This window comes from Aspergillus melleus (genome assembly GCF_016097325.1).
Source record: "Aspergillus melleus strain CBS 546.65 chromosome Unknown contig3, whole genome shotgun sequence".
Classification (NCBI taxonomy): Eukaryota; Fungi; Ascomycota; class Eurotiomycetes; order Eurotiales; family Aspergillaceae; genus Aspergillus; species Aspergillus melleus.
This window is the reverse complement of record NW_025763372.1, coordinates 3,037,096-3,056,550: the sequence shown is the minus strand read 5'-3', so window position 1 is coordinate 3,056,550 and position 19,455 is coordinate 3,037,096. Positions and strand designations below refer to the sequence as shown.

The following is a 19,455-nucleotide window of genomic DNA, read 5'->3' as shown; positions in this document are numbered from 1 at the left end:
GTTATCCCTGCCTGAGGCACCAACAGTCACATGCGCTCCACCGGCGAATCGATGGCGGTGGATTCCCGATGATGTTTCATTTCCTCCGTCATACGAACCCATCACCACATCATTTCGTGCTGGCATTTCGCGTGCCTGGCATGCCAAAGTCGTCGCCATGTTTCGCTCACGGGTAACTCAGATTCTCTTCAGTGGCTTTGCGCCAGCTACAGCCCCGAAACCCTTCCTCCGAGCCCAGCGCATCCCGTCCGTCCCATCTCCGCAGATAACCACGCGATCAGCCCGCTTCTCCAATTCCTCGCGATCGTGGACAACGCAGTCTCGATCGCCCTTTCGGCCCTTCCGTTCCCAGCCCTTCTCTACTTCCGGTCGCCGGTCTTTCAACAATGGACAAAACTACAAGCGGTTCAACAACGCGCCGCCGCTCATCCAGTTGCTGAGTCGCCTCCAGCCGCATCACTATATGATGATTGGACTTGGCGGAGGCCTTTTCTATGTATACAACATAGAGACAGTGGAGGTGTGTCACCATATTCGCCCAGTGGCTGCGACCATCATGCAGTCTGCTACGGGATACTAACAACCTGCTAGATGAGCGGTCGCAAACGGTTCAACTGCATCTCCGCCAGTCGGGAGCTCAAAGTGGGCAAGAAAGAATATCAGGAACTCATGGCGGAACTGCAGGGTCGCATCCTCCCAGAAAACCATCCTTTGAGCATCAACGTGACCCGTGTCCTTGAACGATTGATCCCCGCCGCGCCGATTGAAAACGCCGAGTGGAAGGTCCATGTCATCAACGACCCTAACCAGGCGAACGCTTTCGTGCTCCCTGGGTAAGACCACACCGGAGGTTGTTGGGTTGAGTCGCAGGAGATAAGACTAATTGAGTTACAGTGGCAAGGTATTCGTCTTCACGGGTATGCTGCCCATTTGTCAAGATGAAGATGGACTGGCAGCCGTGCTGGGGCACGAGATTGCCCATGTTGTCGCGCATCATCCGGCCGAGCGCATGAGTAACAACGGCATCTCGCTCGTGCTGGCATTCGTCACCTCATTCCTGTTCGATATTTCCGGTCAGCTTTCGTCGTTGCTTCTGAGTCTTGCGTATGGCTTGCCGAACTCTCGCTCCCAGGAAGTAAGCAGGCTCTCCCTAGATGGCAACATTCAACTGAAGCTAACTTTTGCCAAGTCTGAGGCAGACGAGATTGGTCTAAGTACGAGTAACCGCTCATCCCTTTCCATGGCCACATAGCTCATTGTGTTATAGTGATCATGTCGAAGGCTTGTTTCAACCCCGAAGCCGCCGTTAAACTGTGAGTTGAAGATTCTTCTGCCAAAATGCTGTTATGGAAAACTGACATTTGTTCTAGTTGGGACCGCATGAATCAAACGGCAGAAAGCCAGCCCCCTCAGTTCCTGTCCACTCATCCGTCGGTAAGCTTTGTTCGAGGCACTGCTTTCTTTGATGCTGTACTAACTTGGCGCCAGAATTCCGACCGCATGGAAAGCCTTCGCATGAGGTAAGTTGATCGGGATGACTTCTATAGTAAATCTGCTGATCGAGAATCAGTATGTATAAAGCCGAATCCATCTATGAAGATAGCGGATGCCATGTGCTTGGAAGCTTCGGTGAGTTGCTTGATCTTAGATGTGGAGTGCGAAGGCTAACGAGGATGCACTCCGTAGTCCCCGATTTCGAACGGGCTTCCAGTAACTATCGGTGGTAGACCGGACGCAGTAAAGTGCAAATGAGAGCGACCTCCCTCCTGTATCATAGAAACTAGATAATCTACCTGAATAACTTGTCGCATTGTGCATATTAGGCATGTTTGTTATTATGCCAATGACTCAGCCAACACTAACCCGATACGGCAATGCCCTAGCCCCTCGGCGTGCAAACGGAGCAAACCAAGCAAACAGCGACCGCCTCGAAGCTCCGTCAAAAATTCCCAGAGCAGCTCAGGGAACAGCGTCGTTGTTGATCCCGTCCTTAGGTCTTGCTCGCTTCCCTTCGGTTCCACACGAGAGGAAGTTCTTCGTCATCATGTCATTGTCTATGCCCGGTCCCTCCCAGGCGGGCCTCTTCAAGCCTGGTTATCAGACGTAAGTGAATTGCCCACTTGTGGAATGTTTCCCGCCCCAGATGTCTCCGGGCTTCCATTGAGGGGGAGGGGGAGGATAGACGCATACGCAGATGCCGACTCAAGCACATCAACACCTTACCCAATTATCCTGAAATTGCTAACAAATAACACTCTACAGCCACGACGCCGAAGATGGTGCCGTCATTCGCAACATCGAAGCCTGCCAGGCTATCTCGCAGACCGTCCAAACGTCGCTTGGTCCCTACGGCCGCAACAAGATCGTCATCAACCACCTGCAGAAGATGATCCTTACTTCGGATGCCGCTACGATCCTGCGTGAGCTGGATGTCGTGCACCCCGCTGCTAAGTTGCTGGTCATGGCCAGTCAGCAGCAGGATGCGGAGATGGGTGACGGCACTAACCTGGTCATCATCCTGGCCGGAGAGTTGTTGAAGAAGGCTGAGGAATTGCTGCGCATGGGTCTGAAGACGAGTGATATCGTGCAGGGCTACGAAAAGGCACAGAACTTTGCCCTTAAAGTAATAGAAGGTGGGTTTTCTTTGCGTTATCTTTGTCGCTCAGGGGTTATCCTGACATCTTTATCCGGATGCTTGTCTTGATGTTTCCCCCTATTTGTCGGGTATGCTAATGGTTGTTACGACGACAGATCTCGAGGTCGACCGTTTGCAGGAACTTCGCTCCCAAGAGGAACTCAGCAAGGCTCTTCGCACGGTGGTCGCCAGCAAGCAGTCCGGAACGGAGGATACCCTGGCGTCGTTGGTTGCCGAGGCCGTTCTCGCCGTACTTCCTAAGAACCCCGCCAACTTCAACGTCGATAACGTCCGTGTGGTTAAGATCATGGGTGGTAGTCTGGAGCAGTCCCGCGTGGTGAAGGGTATGGTTCTCGGCAGAGAACCCGACGGCACCGTCAAGAAGGCCCGCAAGGCCAAGGTCGGTGTGTTCAGCTGCCCTATCGATATCTCCCAGACCGAGACCAAGGGTACCGTGCTCCTGAAGAACGCCCAGGAGATGCTCGACTTCACGAAGGGTGAGGAGGAGCGTCTGGAGGCCGCCATCAAGGAGCTGTACGACTCGGGACTCCGCGTCGTCGTCTGCGGTTCTACCGTCGGCGATCTCGCCATGCACTACCTCAACCGCTTCAACATCCTCGTGATTAAGATCCTCTCCAAGTTCGAGCTCCGCCGACTCTGCCGTGTCGTCGGTGCCACCCCTCTTGCTCGTCTGGGTGCTCCCATGCCCGACGAGATGGGTAACGTCGACGTGGTCGAGACGACCGAAATCGGTGGTGACCGTGTCACCGTCTTCCGCCAGGAGGACCCCGATACCGTGACCCGGACCGCTACCATTGTCCTGCGTGGCGCTACCCAGAACCACCTGGACGACGTTGAACGTGCCATCGACGACGGTGTCAACGCCGTCAAGGCCATCACCAAGGATCCTCGCCTTGTGCCCGGTGCTGGCGCTTCCGAGATCCAGCTTGTGGAGAGGATCTCTGCCTTCGCCGATCGAACCCCCGGTCTGCCCCAGCACGCCATCCGCAAGTACGCCGAGGCCTTCGAAGTGATCCCGCGCACCCTCGCCGAATCCGCCGGATTGGACGCCACCGAGGTCCTGTCTCGTCTCTACACAGCACACCAGCAGCGCTCGAACAACGCCTCGGAAGGATCGTCGGGCGAGGGTAGCTCCGAGGAGGAGGACCCCTACTGGACTACCGGTGTTGACCTGGAACAGGGCTCTACGGCCGGCACCCTGGACGCGGTGGAGGAAGGTATCCTCGACTTGATGGCCTCCAAGAGCTGGGCCATCCGTCTGGCCAGCGAGTCGGCGCGGACGGTGCTCAGCGTGGACCAGATCATCGTGGCCCGACAGGCGGGTGGTCCCAAGCCGCCAGGCCCCAACCCCAACTGGGATGAGGATTAAATGAAATGACCTAGCTAGAAGTGATTCTATATCCAATTGGGGTGTTTAAAATCAGAATGGGATAGAGACATGAGATTATGAAAAAACGTCCTGTTGATTCGAGGGATTGAAATGCACATTTTGTGGGAGTAGCAGTAGTAGTGCTCGTTAATAATCTTGGAACGGTCTATAATGTGAATTTGGATAGTAACCTTGACCATATGGCCATAGAGTTAGACAGCGGTAAATACCATAGATTACATGGGCGGAGTTGTTGTAACGATACCCTCCCGGAACATACACATCACGTGACCCGCCCAGATTTTCCGGGCCGAAAGTTCGACTTTCTTTTTCAGTCCAGCTCGAAGTTGCCCGTCAAAGTCCAGCAGCGCATTCTCTCCCCGTCCACCTCTTCGCCTTCGCTTCTCCCTGCCGTTCGGGTCCGCCTCAGTCCTCTCCATCATGTCGCTCGCCTCGCAAACCGCAGCTCGCTGCTGCCGACAGATTGTCCGCCCCTCCGCCTCGCTGCGTCTCTCGTCCTCCGCATACCTGTCTCAGCGAACAATCACCCGGAGATGGCAGTCCACCGAGGCGGAGGCCGCTGCTCCTGCCAACCCCAAGATCAACCAGATTGTCGACCAGATCAGTCAATTGACTCTGTTGGAGACGGCAGACCTGGTGTCTACCCTGAAGGTCCGTTAATCTTTTCATGAACCCGGGGATGGTCGGATCGCGGGCAAACAAACAAGCAAGCAATTAAGCTTCCACAAGCTGCAAATTTGTTTTAGCTTTGACCTGCAAGCTCAATTTCTGAGATACTGACTTGCCTTCTTTCCTTGATTCTAGACCCGCCTTAACATCCCCGACCTCCCCGTTGGCGGCTTCGCCATGGCCCCCGGCGCCGGACAGGCTGCCGCTGCTCCCGTCGAAGAAGAGGAGGCCGCTCCCGCCGCTCAGGAAAAGACCCTCTTCAACCTGAAGCTCGAGTCCATTGACGCGGCCTCCAAGGCCAAGGTCATCAAGGAGATCAAGACCATGCTCGGTCTGTCTCTCGTCGACAGCAAGAAGTTCGTCGAGTCCGTGCCCAAGGTCCTGAAGGAGTCTGTGCCCAAGGAGGACGCCGAGAAGATCATCGAGACCCTCAAGGCTGTCGGTGCTAAGGCCACCATGGAGTAAACAAGGAATGACACGGAAATCAAAAGAAAAAGAAACAACCCGTCCAAAAAATGACGAAATATTAACCGGGATCCAAGCCTTGTTCTTCAGAGCCTGAGTAGGATGGAAGATGGAGCGATTTACTTAAAGGGATCGGGATGATTTGAACGTGATTGGGCTCTCTGTGCATCATCATATCATCGAGCTGGAGTTTTGTCTCGCCACTATGTTTTTTATATTTACCTGTGTTTTTATTTTTCCCTTTTTATGTTTTATTTTACCCTGTTGTTTTAGGTTTTCCTTTCTCCGTGATATATCTCTTGTGCATGATATAAACGGACAGCGGGAATAGGGGCGGCCAATGTACATTATCATCTTATTGATTGGGCAGAGTTTGGATCTAGGGGCATGATAGATCGGTTTCGACTTGTATTCCAATATGTTGATGTTTGGGAGATCGTAGATGGGAGGGAATCGGAGAAAAGTAAGCTGCGGTCTGCCATGGTTGAGTTCCTCCAGCCCTGTAGCTCAATTGACTCAATGCTTTCATTAGTCTAGCTTCATAAACTCCAAAGAATCACATATCAGCAAAGACGTCGAGCGACGTTGAGGTTATACCGGTGTCACGGGATCTCCGCATGGATTGATTCTTCCGCCGCAAAACTTCCCATCTCCAACTCTCTCCAGCTGCACAAAACAACCACCATGTCCCTCCCTCGGGCCTCCAATCCCTTCCGAACCTCAAACAAACACCGCAGTTACTCTCGCCTAAGCTGCCAAATATCCGGATCCACGATCCCCCGCGGATCTAATCGCATCACCACCAACACACCCGGACCAGCCCCAACATCACGAACCAACACCAAACGACCCTTCCACACAACTTCCCCCTTCCTCCGCGGCGCCCCTCGCTCCCCCAGCGTCCGAAGAGCCGAAGATGCGCGCTCGCGCCTCAGCCCCGCGTTCTCGGGCGACGGGCTCTACCAAGGCGGCGTAAAGAACGACATCCGCGCTCGTCTCGAACAATTGGAGAAAATTGGGCCGAAGCTCTGGAGACTCAGTATCGTGGAAGGGTTCGTGGATGAGAATGTTGATCGGAAGACGTTCATGGAGATCGCTAAGTCCTTGCTTATGAATTCGACGTATCAGCCTCCGTCCGCGGATGCGGTTTTGGAGGTTCATCCAAGTGAGTGGTTTTCTTGGGATTGATGGCCCCTCCTCTGGAAATATGCGCGAGAGTTGTTGTCGTTGGAAGGAAGGAAGGACGAGAACATGACATGACAAGCAACAACACATGAACAATACCCGGCTAACAGTGCATCTGTTCCACAGACCCCGACCTCGTCTTCGAAATCGGCAACGTAGTCGGCAGCGACTCCCCCTCCCTCATGCAATGGATCATCTCGTCCACCGCACAAGCCGGCGCCGCCATCCCAACCCTCATGTCCGCAGGCCGAGCGCTCGCCATCGCCGACAACAGCAGCCACACGAACCTCCCCAGCACGCGCCGCAGCACAATCTTCCAAACGATCGAGAAACTCGCCTCCTCCTACGATCCGCGCGCCATGATCCTCCAAGCCAAGTTCCTCGGCATGCAAAAGCGCTACGACGAAGCCGAGCACCTCCTCAAATCCGTCATGGACATGATCCACCCCTCCAAAACCCAGCAACCGCCCGTCCGTAGCATGGCTGTACCTTTGGTCGACACCCCCTGGGCCGCGTATACCTGGCTCAAGCGACGCAGGGGGGCCCCGGAGTCCGAGATCCAGGAACTGCTTAAAACAGCAGCGCTCGAGTACCAGGACCCCGAGGCGCTAGTCACCTACGCGGGGCAGATGATGCACGAGCATAACGACCTACCTCTGTACGAAGAATACATGGCCAAAGCCGCCACGTCGGGGCACGCGACCGCATGTCGCAAACTCGCCAACTTCTACTACCTCACCTCTCAAGGCCGGTTTCCGCGCCGCGGCACCAAATCCACAGATCCCGAGGGCGACTTCGCGCGCGAAACCCAAGCGGCGCGGACCCGTGGCCCGCTCGGCAAGTTCCTGGCGGGTCTGTTCGGCCCGCAGCCGTATCATGAGTATCGCGGGTTAGCGATCGAGTGGTACGAGTTGGGATTTCGGCATGGGTGTCCGAAGGCGGCGTTGGCGTTGGCGATCCTGATGAGGGAGAACGGACATGATCGGGAGCAGGTGGAGCAGGTGTTTCAGTTTGTGGTGAGCTCGAAGCAGATGGCGGGGTTGATTCGGTCGGTAAGGATCAATTGGGAAAGGGAGGATTATGTGCCTGTCGTGCCGGAGGAGATGTTGGATCTCTAGGTAGGGTGGTTGGTGGTGTTGCATTAGATGGTTGTATATGTATGAGTACGTTGGTTTGTGTAGGTTGTTTATGATACCCGTCTGTAAGAACATAGAAGGTTGGTTGGTCGAGCTGTAGGAATTGAATGAGTTGAAAGGTTCACTTACCTATACTGACTGCCGCTCCAAGTACCTAACACATAGGAGCTATAATCCATAATATAGCATTCAAAGAATCTAACAAACCGTTTATGTAGAACAAGCAATGCAGAAAGACGAGAAAGAAATGAAAAGAAAAGTGTAGATTTGCATGATCCCTTAAACACCCATATATCCAATTCAAATCATCCATCATATCATAAGCATATTCCTTCTTTCCTTCACCCCGATCCCGTTCACTCTAGGACCAAGGAGACACGATCAAACAAGTATCCCACCAAAGAAATATCCCAGACTTCCAATCCACACCACACCTGAAATCGGCTCCTCTAATCCCCTCCTGCTGCTGCTCTTCTTTGTCTTCCTCTGTCCGTCCATCTCTCACAGAGAGAGAGAGAGAGAGAGAGAGAGAGAGAGAGAGAGAATGATCATCTTGCCCTCCTGCCCTTCCCCTCACCTCTTCCGCGCGTTTTAAGCTCCACAAATCCCAGCTCCTTCAAACCCCTCGTGAGCGCCGACGAGTCCCGCATACCCGGAAAGTCTTTCGCCGGATAAACGCGAAACGGATCGGACCAGGTCTCCGCGAGGATGGGCATAGATTTGCCAGTATCTTCGACATTGCCCCAGTTCATAAGCCGGAACTGGAGTCGATACAGACCGGCCGTGCGGACGGAGAGGTCGGAGAATATGTAGAAGGTGGCGGGGATGGACGTGTTGGTCTTGCTTGGTGGGTTGGGGTTGGGGAGGATGAAGGGGGTTTTGGCTGTAGTCCCGGTGTTGTAGAGGGACTCGATGATGCTGCTGGATGGGTGGACTGGGGCGGTATCTGGGTCGGGGTCTGCGTCGACGTAGAAAGGCGAGACGAACGCCTTGCCCGAGAGAAGAGGTGTGGTTTGGCCGCCTCCGCCTCCGCTTCCTGCATCTCTCTGGGCGGGATAGTCGTCGCGAAGCCCCGGCTCGGCGTCGATGTCGGATGAAGCAGATACAGGAACTAGGAGGCAGCCTACTGCGAAGCGCGGATCCTGCAGGATGTCCGAGTCAGCCTCAGACTGGGGGTCGAAGTCTGTGAGAAGCATCTGGATGATGGGCGGTGGGTCGACAGGTCGACGATCTCTGTCGCCGGCGCCGCATGCTCGGGCTGCGAGAGGCTGTTGCCGGATGTGGAGGTGATAACGCGAGGATGAGGATGGCCGTCTGGGCGGAGGAAGAGGAGGGGGAGGGGGAGATGGCGAATGGTTGAGTAGTTTCTCAAAGCCTATGGGCATGCTGGATGTGGTATGTCGTTGTGAAGGCTGTTGCGGACGTGGCGGTGGTAGTTGCTGCTGCTTTGCAAAAGGCACATTCTGAGAATAGAGGGCCATGCTCTTGTCTGAATGAACCGGACTCGGAAAGGTAGTGGAACTGCTGCTATATCTGGCGACGCTGAATTAGTTCAAAAAGTGATAACGATTTCAGATGACTCCTAGGCAATTCCCAAGCATGAATGGAAGCCAGATAGGGTAATAACGGCAAGTCGAAGCAAGTTCAAGAAAGTGATCAAGGTGGGTGGTTAATAGTAATTAAGGAAAAATGGGAGGTTACTGAGAGTCCATATCATTCACTCGTCCGCTAGACCCTATAGAGCCACGATGGTCGTAAGAGCCATGCGTCCCGCTATAGTCCACGCCTTTCAACACACTCGAGCGCTGTACGCCGTGCTGAGCCATGGCGCTCGTGCTGCCCGAAGAAAACGTGACCCCCGGCTCTGCTGCGCTTTCTCGGGGTCGCCCATAAACGGACGTTCGAGACTGCGACGGGCTGATCATCGTGGGATCGTAGCCCCGGTTCTCAGGATGGAGGAACTGTGGCGGCTGCTGTGTTGTCGAGTAGGGGTTATTAGATGGCGAGGGCAGCCTCTGATTCTCATCATCAGAGACACGCCGCCTTCCGTCAAAGTACCAGCCATTTGGTTGTGCAGTGTGCCATTGTAATGGGGTCCTCGACATCTATGCAATCTTGGCGTGGTGAGCACGAAATCCTTTTCTCAATGTGATTCTTCCTAGAGTCGGATGCGTCCAGATGATAAGTGTCTGCGTGTTGCAAGGCAGGCATCCGTAGTGGAAACCAGGAAGCAAGCTAGCAGCAGTGTATCGTGAATGGGTATTGCAAGTCAAATGATATCGTCTGTGTGGAAATAACCGACTAAAAAATAGCACCAGGAGAGGACAAGACCAGCCATATGCTACATATAGATGCCGCAGAACTGGCAATTCGGACTGAAAAACAAGTCGCACAGCAGATTGAACTGGCCGGGTTTTTCTTCTTAGGCCTGGGATGAAGATAAAGATAATGATTAGAAAGTATTAGAAAATAAAATAGAGATGAATGAAAATTACTCCAAATAATTGGAAAAGCTTTCGATCTACAATAGTGGCATGCATACGTTAGCTTATAACGACTCTCAGGGCATGATATGACCGCACAATGCAATTGTACAGAACGGAAGAAAAGCTAAACCGCAAGACAGAATTAATGGAAGCATAGTGAGAATGATTAAACATAAAATCAGAAAAGAAGCAGGCAAGCAAGGCAACAGAGCCCACATGAGAAAAATTTCAAGAAGGGAGCCAAGGGAAAAACAGAAATGATCGTGACCACCAAACAAAATGAGATTGGTACAACTCACACAAGTGATCGGAATAACAATAGCAATTATGATCCAGAGGGATTGTCTAAGAAGAGTGTGAGTGTGTGTGACCGACACCAGATGTCTGATGACCACATCGCCCAAGAAGCCCAGGAAGTCCAGGAAAAGGGGAACGGAAGGATGGTCGTACCAATGAGGATATTTTTTTATTGGTGCTTTTCCCAGGTGTGGCCGTGCAAAAAATGAAGCCGATCTGGGGAAATGGACTGGGCGATGCTTTTGTGAGACAGTGTGCGTGCCCACTGCGTATTTGTGTGGCATTGGTGTTAGAAAAAGAAAAGAAAACGAAAGGGGGGGAGGGAAGGAGGAAAAGAGGAAAAGGAAAATAGAACGATTTGACCTGCAGCAAGGCCTGCGTCCCTGACAGACTGCTATCAACTATATTCCCGAGGACCCCCAGTTGATAGTACGTATTTGCCTACTCTGCGTCTTTACATGGTTAGCGTTTGACGTCCAAGACAATATAATAATCAAGAAGCCAGACCGTGTGATATTCGGCAAACAACACTAAAGTGTGACTTGGATTTAATTGATGTTTGATTGTTATTCTCTTGGGCTTCTCTTTTCTTTGCCTGAACAGCCCTGGGCTCGGGGGAAGCGTTCAACCCAAGATCAGTTTGCCTGTTCCGCCTACGCAAGAACAACTGTCGCTGTTAGTTTGGTGGGTTTCAATTCCAACCTACGCTGGTGAAGCGGAGACTGGAAGTTTGGGACGGATGGATGGACGGTACTTTCTTAGTTGCTTGGCTCCGGCCCACTCGGTCGTATAAGTAGCGTGGACTCCCCTCCTTGTCACTATAGACCAACACAGTTGATCAGTCTTACTTACAAACCCAGCGCCTGGATACCTGACTGACTGAGATACTCTCCCCTAGATCTAGAATGCGCAGTCGATCAACAAGGCCGAGTACCGAGTAATGATTTGCCCCAGTGGGAGGAACCATGCAGATGCGAGATTCCTAACTTTAGTCAATACGAAAAAGAAAGGAGCAGAACAAATCGGAAGGAACACAAAGATAAGGGATGTGCATAGTCGCTATACCTAGTTCCACAGACAATTCTTGTCATCATATGATGGCTCTTGGATGGAGAAGAGACGGCCCAACCTGACCTACTTTATGTAAGTGCAATTCAATAGCCTTTCCTGCCTTGCCGTATGCAAGAACTTCGACTTGGATGCTTAGGGAAAACTGTAAGCTATGGGTCATGTATGACTTCTAGTAATACACGCGTTCGGTGTATTTCCAGGGATAGACCGAGAGTGGCCAGCCTGAAACATTTCACATTTGCAAAGCCCAGTACAAGGGTTTGTCAGTACCACTTGTCAAATTGAATAATCTACCGTTACCTTGTGATAGAATTCAGGCCCACGTCTTGCAGAAGTATAGACGAGTAACAATACAATACCCAGGCAGTCATGTTGTTGACCGCAGTACTGTATAGCCGCAGTTACTTGTGCAGTTTTGCGACAAGACTGCCCGTTTCTAGTGCGCCCGGAGGGCGAGCTTGCAGGCCACTCATGGCCATTGGTGCGCACACCTTACAAGGTATAAGAATCGAACCCTGGGCTCAAAAATGAAGTACGGAGCACGGCGGGCTTGAAGCTTGGTGAAGTCGGACTCGGATATGCATAAAACCTGGATAGGGATCCGATCATACCTGATGAAGACCATTTGCACGGACCATTCGAACTGAGCCACTTAAGTCAGAACAACGTGAGCCATCCCTCGAGCCAAGAATGAGGAGTAGTCGTCGAAGTGTCCGGCAAGAGGAAAAGAAATCCCCACAAAGAATGATCCTCTTTTTGGTAAAAGCGATGATCCTACGGCTCCTTGGATAGCTAAAGCACTGCTTAGCGGGAGCCTCGCCGAAATCCATTTCTTGCCCAGCCTGTGGCCAAAGGGGTGTGGTCCTGTCCTCGCCGCTTGACATCCCATGGCCCTGGTCACCGCCACAGATAATGGTCGTTTTGTCATCTCAGCTGGAAGGTCCTGTTGATCAACCTCGTTTAGGTGCATAGGGTTTTCCAGTATTTTGCATTAGCAGCGAAGACACTGATTATGCATCAGGCCACAGAAGGATTATTGGCCTCGCCTCGCGTCGTATTATTTTATTTTTCTTCTCTTCTCCCCATTTCTCTATCGCTCATAATGGTTTCTTAGCGACCGAGCTACTGCATGCGAGGTTGCCTTGCCGATAGATATGAGTGATGTGTCACAATATTAACCAGACGTAGGTTCACTGGCAAGTGCCAACACCAGCCCATAATCGAAGGGAATAATTGGCTCTTCTGTGGCTCCATGGGAGTAATCGAAGGATTTCCGCAGGCGGATGGCATCAAAGAGCCCTGTCCAACCCCGAATTCCGGAAGTTATTGTGTGGCGCATGAACGCGCGCCATATCCCTGTCTCAGGCAGCCATTGTGCTGGAGGGTAGGAAGTGGATCGTAATCGGTTGCAGACTTTGGGGAGGGGAGAGGTGATCGTCGTCTACCGCGATCAACAGCATTGGCCAGTCAAACTTTTCGCGAGAGCTGAGCTTGACGGCGTGCGATGTAGGAGAATGTACATCAAGAATCAGGAAACACTGAGCTTGTTTTCTCGATGCTAGAATTTTGGCGTGCACTTTCGTTGGCTCGTATCAAGCAATTAAGGATACAGAAAGGCAAATAGCCGACAGCTGTGTTGCATCGGACAAACCCGAGCGATCCTATGCACGAGTTAGTTTCAGGAAAATGGTGAAATCATCTTTTAAATTGATAGGCGCAGATAAATAGATCTCTTAGGTCAATCGAACTGAAGAAAAGCCCCGACCATTGGTGAAGAGACACGGAAGGGGAAGACGAGGAGGAAGCAGGAAGGAAGGGGTGATGCGCGGGTCAAGTGACAGCGATCACGGGTCACTGAGTGGTTGCTTCGTCTTCTTCAGTCCATCTGGATGTTGTCGACAATGTACTCTGCGTACGTCATTCTCTTTCTATATTCAGAGTCAACGAAGTAAGTAAGTGTACAATTCTGGTCCCGAGTGTTAGGGAGTTCGTCTCGAAAACCTCACGTGGCGACGCATAATGATGCAATTGAGATTATTGCCACAATATCTAGCTAGGGTGTATACTGACAGTTAATAATGGCGATCACAAACATAATGATGTCACTCGACCCTCTCGATGAACTCTTCATCCTCTGCATAATCTACGGCGGGTCAATGGGGGTTTCCTGGTTCTCTCACCATGCACCTTGGCCCACAATTCAGCGTGGCTTCAGGGACATCAGATCCTTCAAACTCTCCCTCGAACTCTCCATCGAGCGACTACATCGCTGAGCTGAGACACCGCTAGAGTTGGAGACTAGTACAGGTTGTACGGAGTATGCATCGGCGTACCGTGTGCCTTCTAGCTATCATGGTCAATCATGCACCCACACAGAAGACTCCATCTCCATCGCTCTGGCCCCTCGCCAAATGCTCTTTACGAATGGCACCTTTTGTGGCTGCCATCGAAAACGCCACTAAACCTTTGGATTTCCGGGTAACCCGCCATCTCGCTAACCCACCGCCTGTCGTTGGTGGGCTACGGTAGGTTAGTGAAGGAGTGGATATATATGCGTACGAGCCGTCTCCGGCTTAACTCGGCCCAACAAGGTCTCCATCATCTTGAGAGGATACTCAGGATAGCAACCTTCACGATCAGAGAAAGGTGATTTCAATAGGAAGCTTGACGTTGTGAGTTAAACATTCTAGAACGTCTCTGTCCCACCTAAGAGGTAGGCTGTGTCACATAGCCCTGCGGAGCGCAACTATGGATGTCGGAGTTGATAATGGCTTTGTGCGTGCTTCCAGGGATAAGATCCATATATCCAACACTTTCAACAACCCCATATCGAGCCCCAATATGCGTCAATTGTAGATTCGCCAGCTCGAAAAGCGAGGACTCGTAACATTCCTCAATTAGTGTCAGCCCTGGGATCTGAAATTGAGACATGTACAGTTTGGGTGCAGGGTGCAGGAAAAGAAGAGCCACGAAGATGTATGACCGGAAATGAGCTCCGAAGACCCAACGATTGGTACACACCTGAGGACCCACTATCATGAAATGACTCCTGTCGGCAACATCAGGCCACTAACTAAACCGAATCCCTCACGTAACTAGAGTGGAGCTAATTGCCACGGCGACAATGGATTGGTCCGGATTCTTTATACCAGCGCGAGATCGGCTGATGGAGTGATCTGCCCAGTGATATTGGGAGATCGCAGAGAGATAGAAAGAACATCGAGGTCTCTACTCCGTACTCAGAGTGTTTATCATACCCCTGTTCTTGACTTAGTGGGAATGTCATTAACGCTTTGTGAATTGTTTCATTCAATGGTGTGTTGCAGTGCTTCCAGAAGCCAGTCAACAAATCTGATATGTAAGAGAAACGCTTAGGAAGGAGCTTATCGCTAGAGCAAGTACTGCTTATGTGACAAGTAAAGAAAGCAATATTTTCAGTGTGCGCTGCCAGCTGGACTAAAACGCTAGCGCTCATCAACTCAGTCGACCAAGTCCAAGCCAGGGTCCTCCTCGACAGCTCCGTAGAAATGGCTTTTCCTCAGCGGTTGTTGGAGAGCACCAATAAACCACGGCTCCGTGTATTCTGTGTTAATAGGCCCCGCCGGCGGAATAATAGAGGCGCATCGTATCATCGGCTGGAATCCTTCATCCTTGCTAGCGTAGACAAGGACAAAACGGGCATGAACTCGATCCCATCCGACTATGTAGTCGGTTGGCGTCCAATCGTAATCAACATAGATCCATTCATTTATCCCAGGCTGCCGCTGTTGTCGCCTTTGCCCCCGTCGCCGCAAAAGGAGACGACCGAGCTGTATTATCCGGGCTGAATATTGAGGTGCTGGACTGATCTGATTATCCCTGAGTCGAATCCGAAGAAGCCCCAAAGATGAAACGGGGTAAGGCTTCGAGAAATCGGTCTGCAGGGTGGGAGGGGTGTCAGAGAACTTGATCGGCGATCGTTCGGGGGACCAAGCAAACTCCAACTTCTCGTTTGGAGTTGATATAGGCACTAGTTGCCCTTCATGGTCATCCAGGAGGTCTGCGATCCTTCCCAACTCTTCCACAGACTTTGAACATCCAAGCGCCATGATTTCAGCAACTAAGCGTTCGTTACTGCCATATCCAGGAGTATCACCATCCATGTCGAATAGTGGTTTTTCTGTGGCATTGCAATCCGGATCGGACAACCCCACATGAGCCGACTCCCCCGGCTCCCAGCGAATTCCAAGTCTTCGCTCCAAAACTTGGAGCTGTGCCTCGAGTATACCAAGACGCTCCTGCGCCCCTGCAAGTTGTGGCAGAGCTTTGCCGATTTCTTCATCTTCGAGAAGGATATTTAGATACTTCATTTTCGAGATATTCGGCAGAGTACCATCGAATAGGTCCGATATCTCTTTCAAATAGACACCGGCCTTGGAGCTTTTCCCCCTCTTGACCATGTAAACCACGCAAAGGTATATAGGCCACAAATTCTTCTTGGCCAAATTATTTCCCTTGATCGTTTCCCACACAGAGTCCAAAAGGGCATCCATATGGAGCTCGGCTAAAAGTGGCAAGTACAATTCCTGGCGATGAGTTGGAATATCCTGGCCCCAGAACAATCGCGGGTGTAAGTTGTGTGGTTCTAGCTGTTCTGTACTGCTGGTAGTGCCGATCAAGCAGCGCATCGACTCCATATCATGCTGCAGGTCCGGGGATTCAAGAGAATGAAGAGAGAAAATCGAGGTAGTGGAAAGAGAAGCACTATATCTTCCTTTTAGCTTTTGGTCGCGACGGGCAAATTCCTCCACGTGTGGCCTCATAGCGTCGGCTGAAAAAGCTAGGGAGGCATAGTGTATTGCGAGGGCATGCAAATGCTTGCTGACATGAGCGCCTAGCTTATGGCACCGCTGAATTATTGCATTCAGAACAGCAAGAATCTCCTGATATGAATTATGACGTTGGCAATTCTCCAATGCGTACGCCAGCAAGCGGCATGCGCGTGCCTGCAAGAGCTCGACGCCCTCCTCGTCATATATATGCCTCTGGATAAAAACCTGCAAATGCGCAACACGTTGCGTCTTGAATCGCAACCCATATACAAATCTTTCCCATGTAGGGGTGTTGTACATTCTCTGTTGCTGACTCCAAAACGCTGGAAGAGAAGCGGCATCCGAGGACCAGTCTGTTTCAAAGACCGCCTTCAATTCCATGGGCAGTGCCGCTGGTTTCTTATTGGGTTTGTTCGCCACCGTAGTACCCGTCAAGGCAAACCGGAGTAAATTTGCAGGCGAGGGCTGAAGAGTAGGTCGGATGTCTTCAGTCCTCCACTTGTGGTGGTACTTCGGATCTATGTCGGAGGCATGGCGTACTGATTGTGACACGTGGCGGGGCGCGAAGGAATATCGCCAGGATACGGGCCGGCAATGCCATTGCCTATAGCCAGGCATTGGTCTGCGAAGCATGAAAAAGAGTTGAATTCCGAACAGGAATGCTGGCCACAAGAGAGCGAGAAGGGAAAGGAATGGGCCTCCCGTCGGATGGGGTATGTAGAAAGTGGAGTAACGTGTGGAGTTACCCGACGTCAACAAAGAAGAGGGGGGCACGTGCACCTCCGGGCGGTCTCGAAGGCGGTCAGGGAACACGATCCGCAGGTCTTTTCTCCTTCCCGTCCGCTTCACTTCCTCCCTGCATAGCAGCGAAGTTCCGTCTTGATATCTTCTCCTTCTCGATCGACATATTTGTGTCCTACAACATTTGCGAGTTTCTAGTCCATCGTTATGTCTGACAAAGAATACTCCAAGTCCCAGTCACCTGAGCGAGAGCAACCTGAAGGTGCTGTTGAAGATTCCGCAGTTGCTACTCAGCCCTCGGAGACGAAGGCGGACAGTCAGGAAGAGGATGCGAACTCCAAAGCCCGACAAAGGCAGGAAAGATTCAAGGCCCTACAAGCCCGTGCGGTGAGTTTTCCCTGTCTCTTTTGAATGGTCGATACTGATTAGAAGAAGAAATCCGCCGCCGAACGTAACTTGAAAGAAACTGCAGCCGAAACCCAGCGCCTTGCAACCGATCCGTCCTTGGTCTCATCGCTGTCGCGCAAACACGCATTTGCCTCTCATAACTTACTCAAAGCGGACACCGAAGCCTCTGGAGAGGATTTTGAACGAAAGCGTGCATGGGACTGGACCGTCGATGAATCCGAAAAGTGGGACAAGCGCATGGACAAGAAACAACGCCATCGAGACGACGTTGCGTTCCAGGATTACACGCAAGATGCGCGCAAGGTGTACAAGAGGCAATTGCGTGAAATGCAACCTAACCTCGAAGGTTACGAGAGGGAGAAGATGGCAGCGATTGAAAAGGCTGCCGCCAACGGTGACCTAGAAATTGTGGAAACAAACGACGGTGAAATGATCGCCGTTGATAAAAATGGCTCATTCTACTCCACGGCGGACTCCGTCGGGTTTACCGAGAACAAGCCTGATCGAGCAGCCGTTGACAAGCTGGTCTCAGATCTGCGAAAGGCTGAAGAGGTGCGGCTCAAGAAACGCAAGGATCGCCGTGGCGATGATGATGCCGATGTTACCTACATCAATGAGAAGAACAAGCAGTTCAACCAGAAACTATCCCGCTTCTATAATAAGGTATGTCTATGGTCATTCGGAGTGCAGAGGTCTAGGGACGGGCATGCTAACGACCCCTTAGTACACTACGGAGATCCGTGACAGTTTCGAGCGTGGTACCATGATTTGATATGAATACATGAGGTTTCTATTATACAGTCCTGTGTTATGTGTTATGACTACACGTTCAATCGTCCGCCAACTGTTGCACAATGAAGGGCCTCCGGAATCAAGGGTGGCCATTCTAAACCACGAGAACCGACCATGAAGCCAGTGGTAGCATCATCTTTTGCAGACTAGGAACTCAAAGCATGCTCTTTCGCCAGGCTTTAGTGGCCAGAGCTTCCATCTTCTTCGTTCCCACTGCACCTCGAACAGTTTCGTCTTCCATTGCCTCAACCACAGCCTCCCCAACCGTGTCCACCTGGAAGGGCTTGTCCACCATTGTTCCGAGGAAGCCGAGTCTATTACCCAAAAGTGCGTTGACCTGAGATCCGACAAAACCACCCAATGCGATCGGCATCGTGAATTTCCTGCTGGAATCGTACATGAAAGGAGGGCGCATGAAGATGCTTCGCAATTCCGGAAGGTTTGATGATATGGCTGTTTCGGCTTCGCGTTTAGTCGTGATGTATCGGCTCGGAAGGACGGGGGCCCCGGATGCTGCTGAAATATATACAAAAGTCGGGACGTGTTCATTGGAGGACTCTTGCGCCAGTGCGATCGCTGGTTACGTCGAGCTGTTAGCTAGATCCGGCCTTCGCATGTTGGAACTTAGGACATATACGAACCAGAGTCTCTGTTCATGAGTTCATAAGTCAGTTGCCCATTCTTCTCGTTTGCCTGCAGTGCCTCGCCCTCTCGTCTTTGAAGAGGATTCTGGCTCCCTAGCCTGGACGAGCTGAAAACCTTCTGTAACCCACTAAGAAGGGGTTCCCTTCCTTGCACCACGCCTTTGTAGTCAGCCTCGAGCAGGATCCCCAAGCTGTGGACGACGACCGTAGCGCCATTCAAGAATGATTTGTATGACTTCGGATCCAACATATCTGCCTTGGCCCACTCTACAGATCGCGACCAGTCCGGGCGTTCTCGAGAGCCCGTGACCGTATCCCATCTTGGTTCCCCGGAGCGACTGTGAGGATGGTGAGCATTGCGATGACTGATTGCGCCGGAGAGGGGAGGAGAAAGTCGTACCTGAGGGACGTTACGGACCAGCCCCTAGCGACCGCCGATTTGCAGATTCTAGACCCTGTCAAGAACCATACGAGTCAGTATGCATACTCTAGTACTGGATCATGGCGAACAGGATAGTTATACAAACCCAGGAAACCGTTCCCGCCCGCTACCACGACTCGTTTGGCGGCCATATTGTAGTATAATTAGTCTAACCACACGTTGGAGAATATAGAAAGATCAATGTAAGTCACGAAGTGGGCTTGTCGATCATGATGGCCGGCGTCTGTCTGATTGTCCGACCGCGCCAAAGCTGTGCTAAAGC

General features: G+C 51.8%; 8 protein-coding genes across 8 annotated transcripts; 5 read left to right on the top strand and 3 right to left on the bottom strand.

The window, feature by feature from the left end:
• Positions 1 to 157: 157 nt before the first annotated feature.
• Positions 158 to 1,727, top strand: OMA1 (M48 family metallopeptidase; the record flags this gene model as incomplete). The annotated part of the gene is made up of 9 exons (XM_046087803.1): positions 158 to 520; positions 592 to 833; positions 895 to 1,135; positions 1,190 to 1,214; positions 1,268 to 1,313; positions 1,371 to 1,434; positions 1,489 to 1,520; positions 1,571 to 1,629; positions 1,687 to 1,727. 9 exons carry the CDS (start codon positions 158 to 160, stop codon positions 1,725 to 1,727), a joined length of 1,113 nt encoding a protein of 370 aa, XP_045943771.1.
• Positions 1,728 to 1,862: 135 nt separating this feature from the next.
• Positions 1,863 to 4,202, top strand: CCT8 (chaperonin-containing T-complex subunit CCT8). Its single transcript, XM_046087802.1, has 3 exons — positions 1,863 to 2,103; positions 2,263 to 2,633; positions 2,752 to 4,202. Exons 1-3 carry the CDS (start codon positions 2,045 to 2,047, stop codon positions 4,023 to 4,025), a joined length of 1,704 nt encoding a protein of 567 aa, XP_045943770.1. The 5' UTR covers positions 1,863 to 2,044; the 3' UTR covers positions 4,026 to 4,202.
• A 264-nt stretch (positions 4,203 to 4,466) lies between these two features.
• MNP1 (mitochondrial 54S ribosomal protein bL12m) lies at positions 4,467 to 5,180 on the top strand (the record flags this gene model as incomplete). The annotated part of the gene is made up of 2 exons (XM_046087801.1): positions 4,467 to 4,697; positions 4,851 to 5,180. 2 exons carry the CDS (start codon positions 4,467 to 4,469, stop codon positions 5,178 to 5,180), a joined length of 561 nt encoding a protein of 186 aa, XP_045943769.1.
• A 684-nt stretch (positions 5,181 to 5,864) lies between these two features.
• Positions 5,865 to 7,483, top strand: LDX57_006108 (uncharacterized protein; the record flags this gene model as incomplete). Its single annotated transcript, XM_046087800.1, has 2 exons — positions 5,865 to 6,345; positions 6,492 to 7,483. The coding sequence occupies 2 exons, from the start codon at positions 5,865 to 5,867 to the stop codon at positions 7,481 to 7,483; spliced, it is 1,473 nt and encodes a 490-aa protein (XP_045943768.1).
• A 566-nt stretch (positions 7,484 to 8,049) lies between these two features.
• On the bottom strand, positions 8,050 to 9,606 carry LDX57_006107 (velvet factor family protein; the record flags this gene model as incomplete). Its single annotated transcript, XM_046087799.1, has 2 exons — positions 8,050 to 9,034; positions 9,203 to 9,606. 2 exons carry the CDS (start codon positions 9,604 to 9,606, stop codon positions 8,050 to 8,052), a joined length of 1,389 nt encoding a protein of 462 aa, XP_045943767.1.
• Positions 9,607 to 14,834: 5,228 nt separating this feature from the next.
• Positions 14,835 to 16,547, bottom strand: LDX57_006106 (uncharacterized protein; the record flags this gene model as incomplete). The annotated part of the gene is made up of 1 exon (XM_046087798.1): positions 14,835 to 16,547. One exon carries the CDS (start codon positions 16,545 to 16,547, stop codon positions 14,835 to 14,837), a length of 1,713 nt encoding a protein of 570 aa, XP_045943766.1.
• Positions 16,548 to 17,114: 567 nt separating this feature from the next.
• On the top strand, positions 17,115 to 18,087 carry SYF2 (pre-mRNA-splicing factor SYF2; the record flags this gene model as incomplete). The annotated part of the gene is made up of 3 exons (XM_046087797.1): positions 17,115 to 17,294; positions 17,343 to 17,978; positions 18,040 to 18,087. The coding sequence occupies 3 exons, from the start codon at positions 17,115 to 17,117 to the stop codon at positions 18,085 to 18,087; spliced, it is 864 nt and encodes a 287-aa protein (XP_045943765.1).
• Positions 18,088 to 18,261: 174 nt separating this feature from the next.
• Positions 18,262 to 19,324, bottom strand: horA (ubiquinone biosynthesis protein COQ11; the record flags this gene model as incomplete). The annotated part of the gene is made up of 4 exons (XM_046087796.1): positions 18,262 to 18,683; positions 18,749 to 19,089; positions 19,152 to 19,206; positions 19,279 to 19,324. 4 exons carry the CDS (start codon positions 19,322 to 19,324, stop codon positions 18,262 to 18,264), a joined length of 864 nt encoding a protein of 287 aa, XP_045943764.1.
• Positions 19,325 to 19,455: the final 131 nt, after the last annotated feature.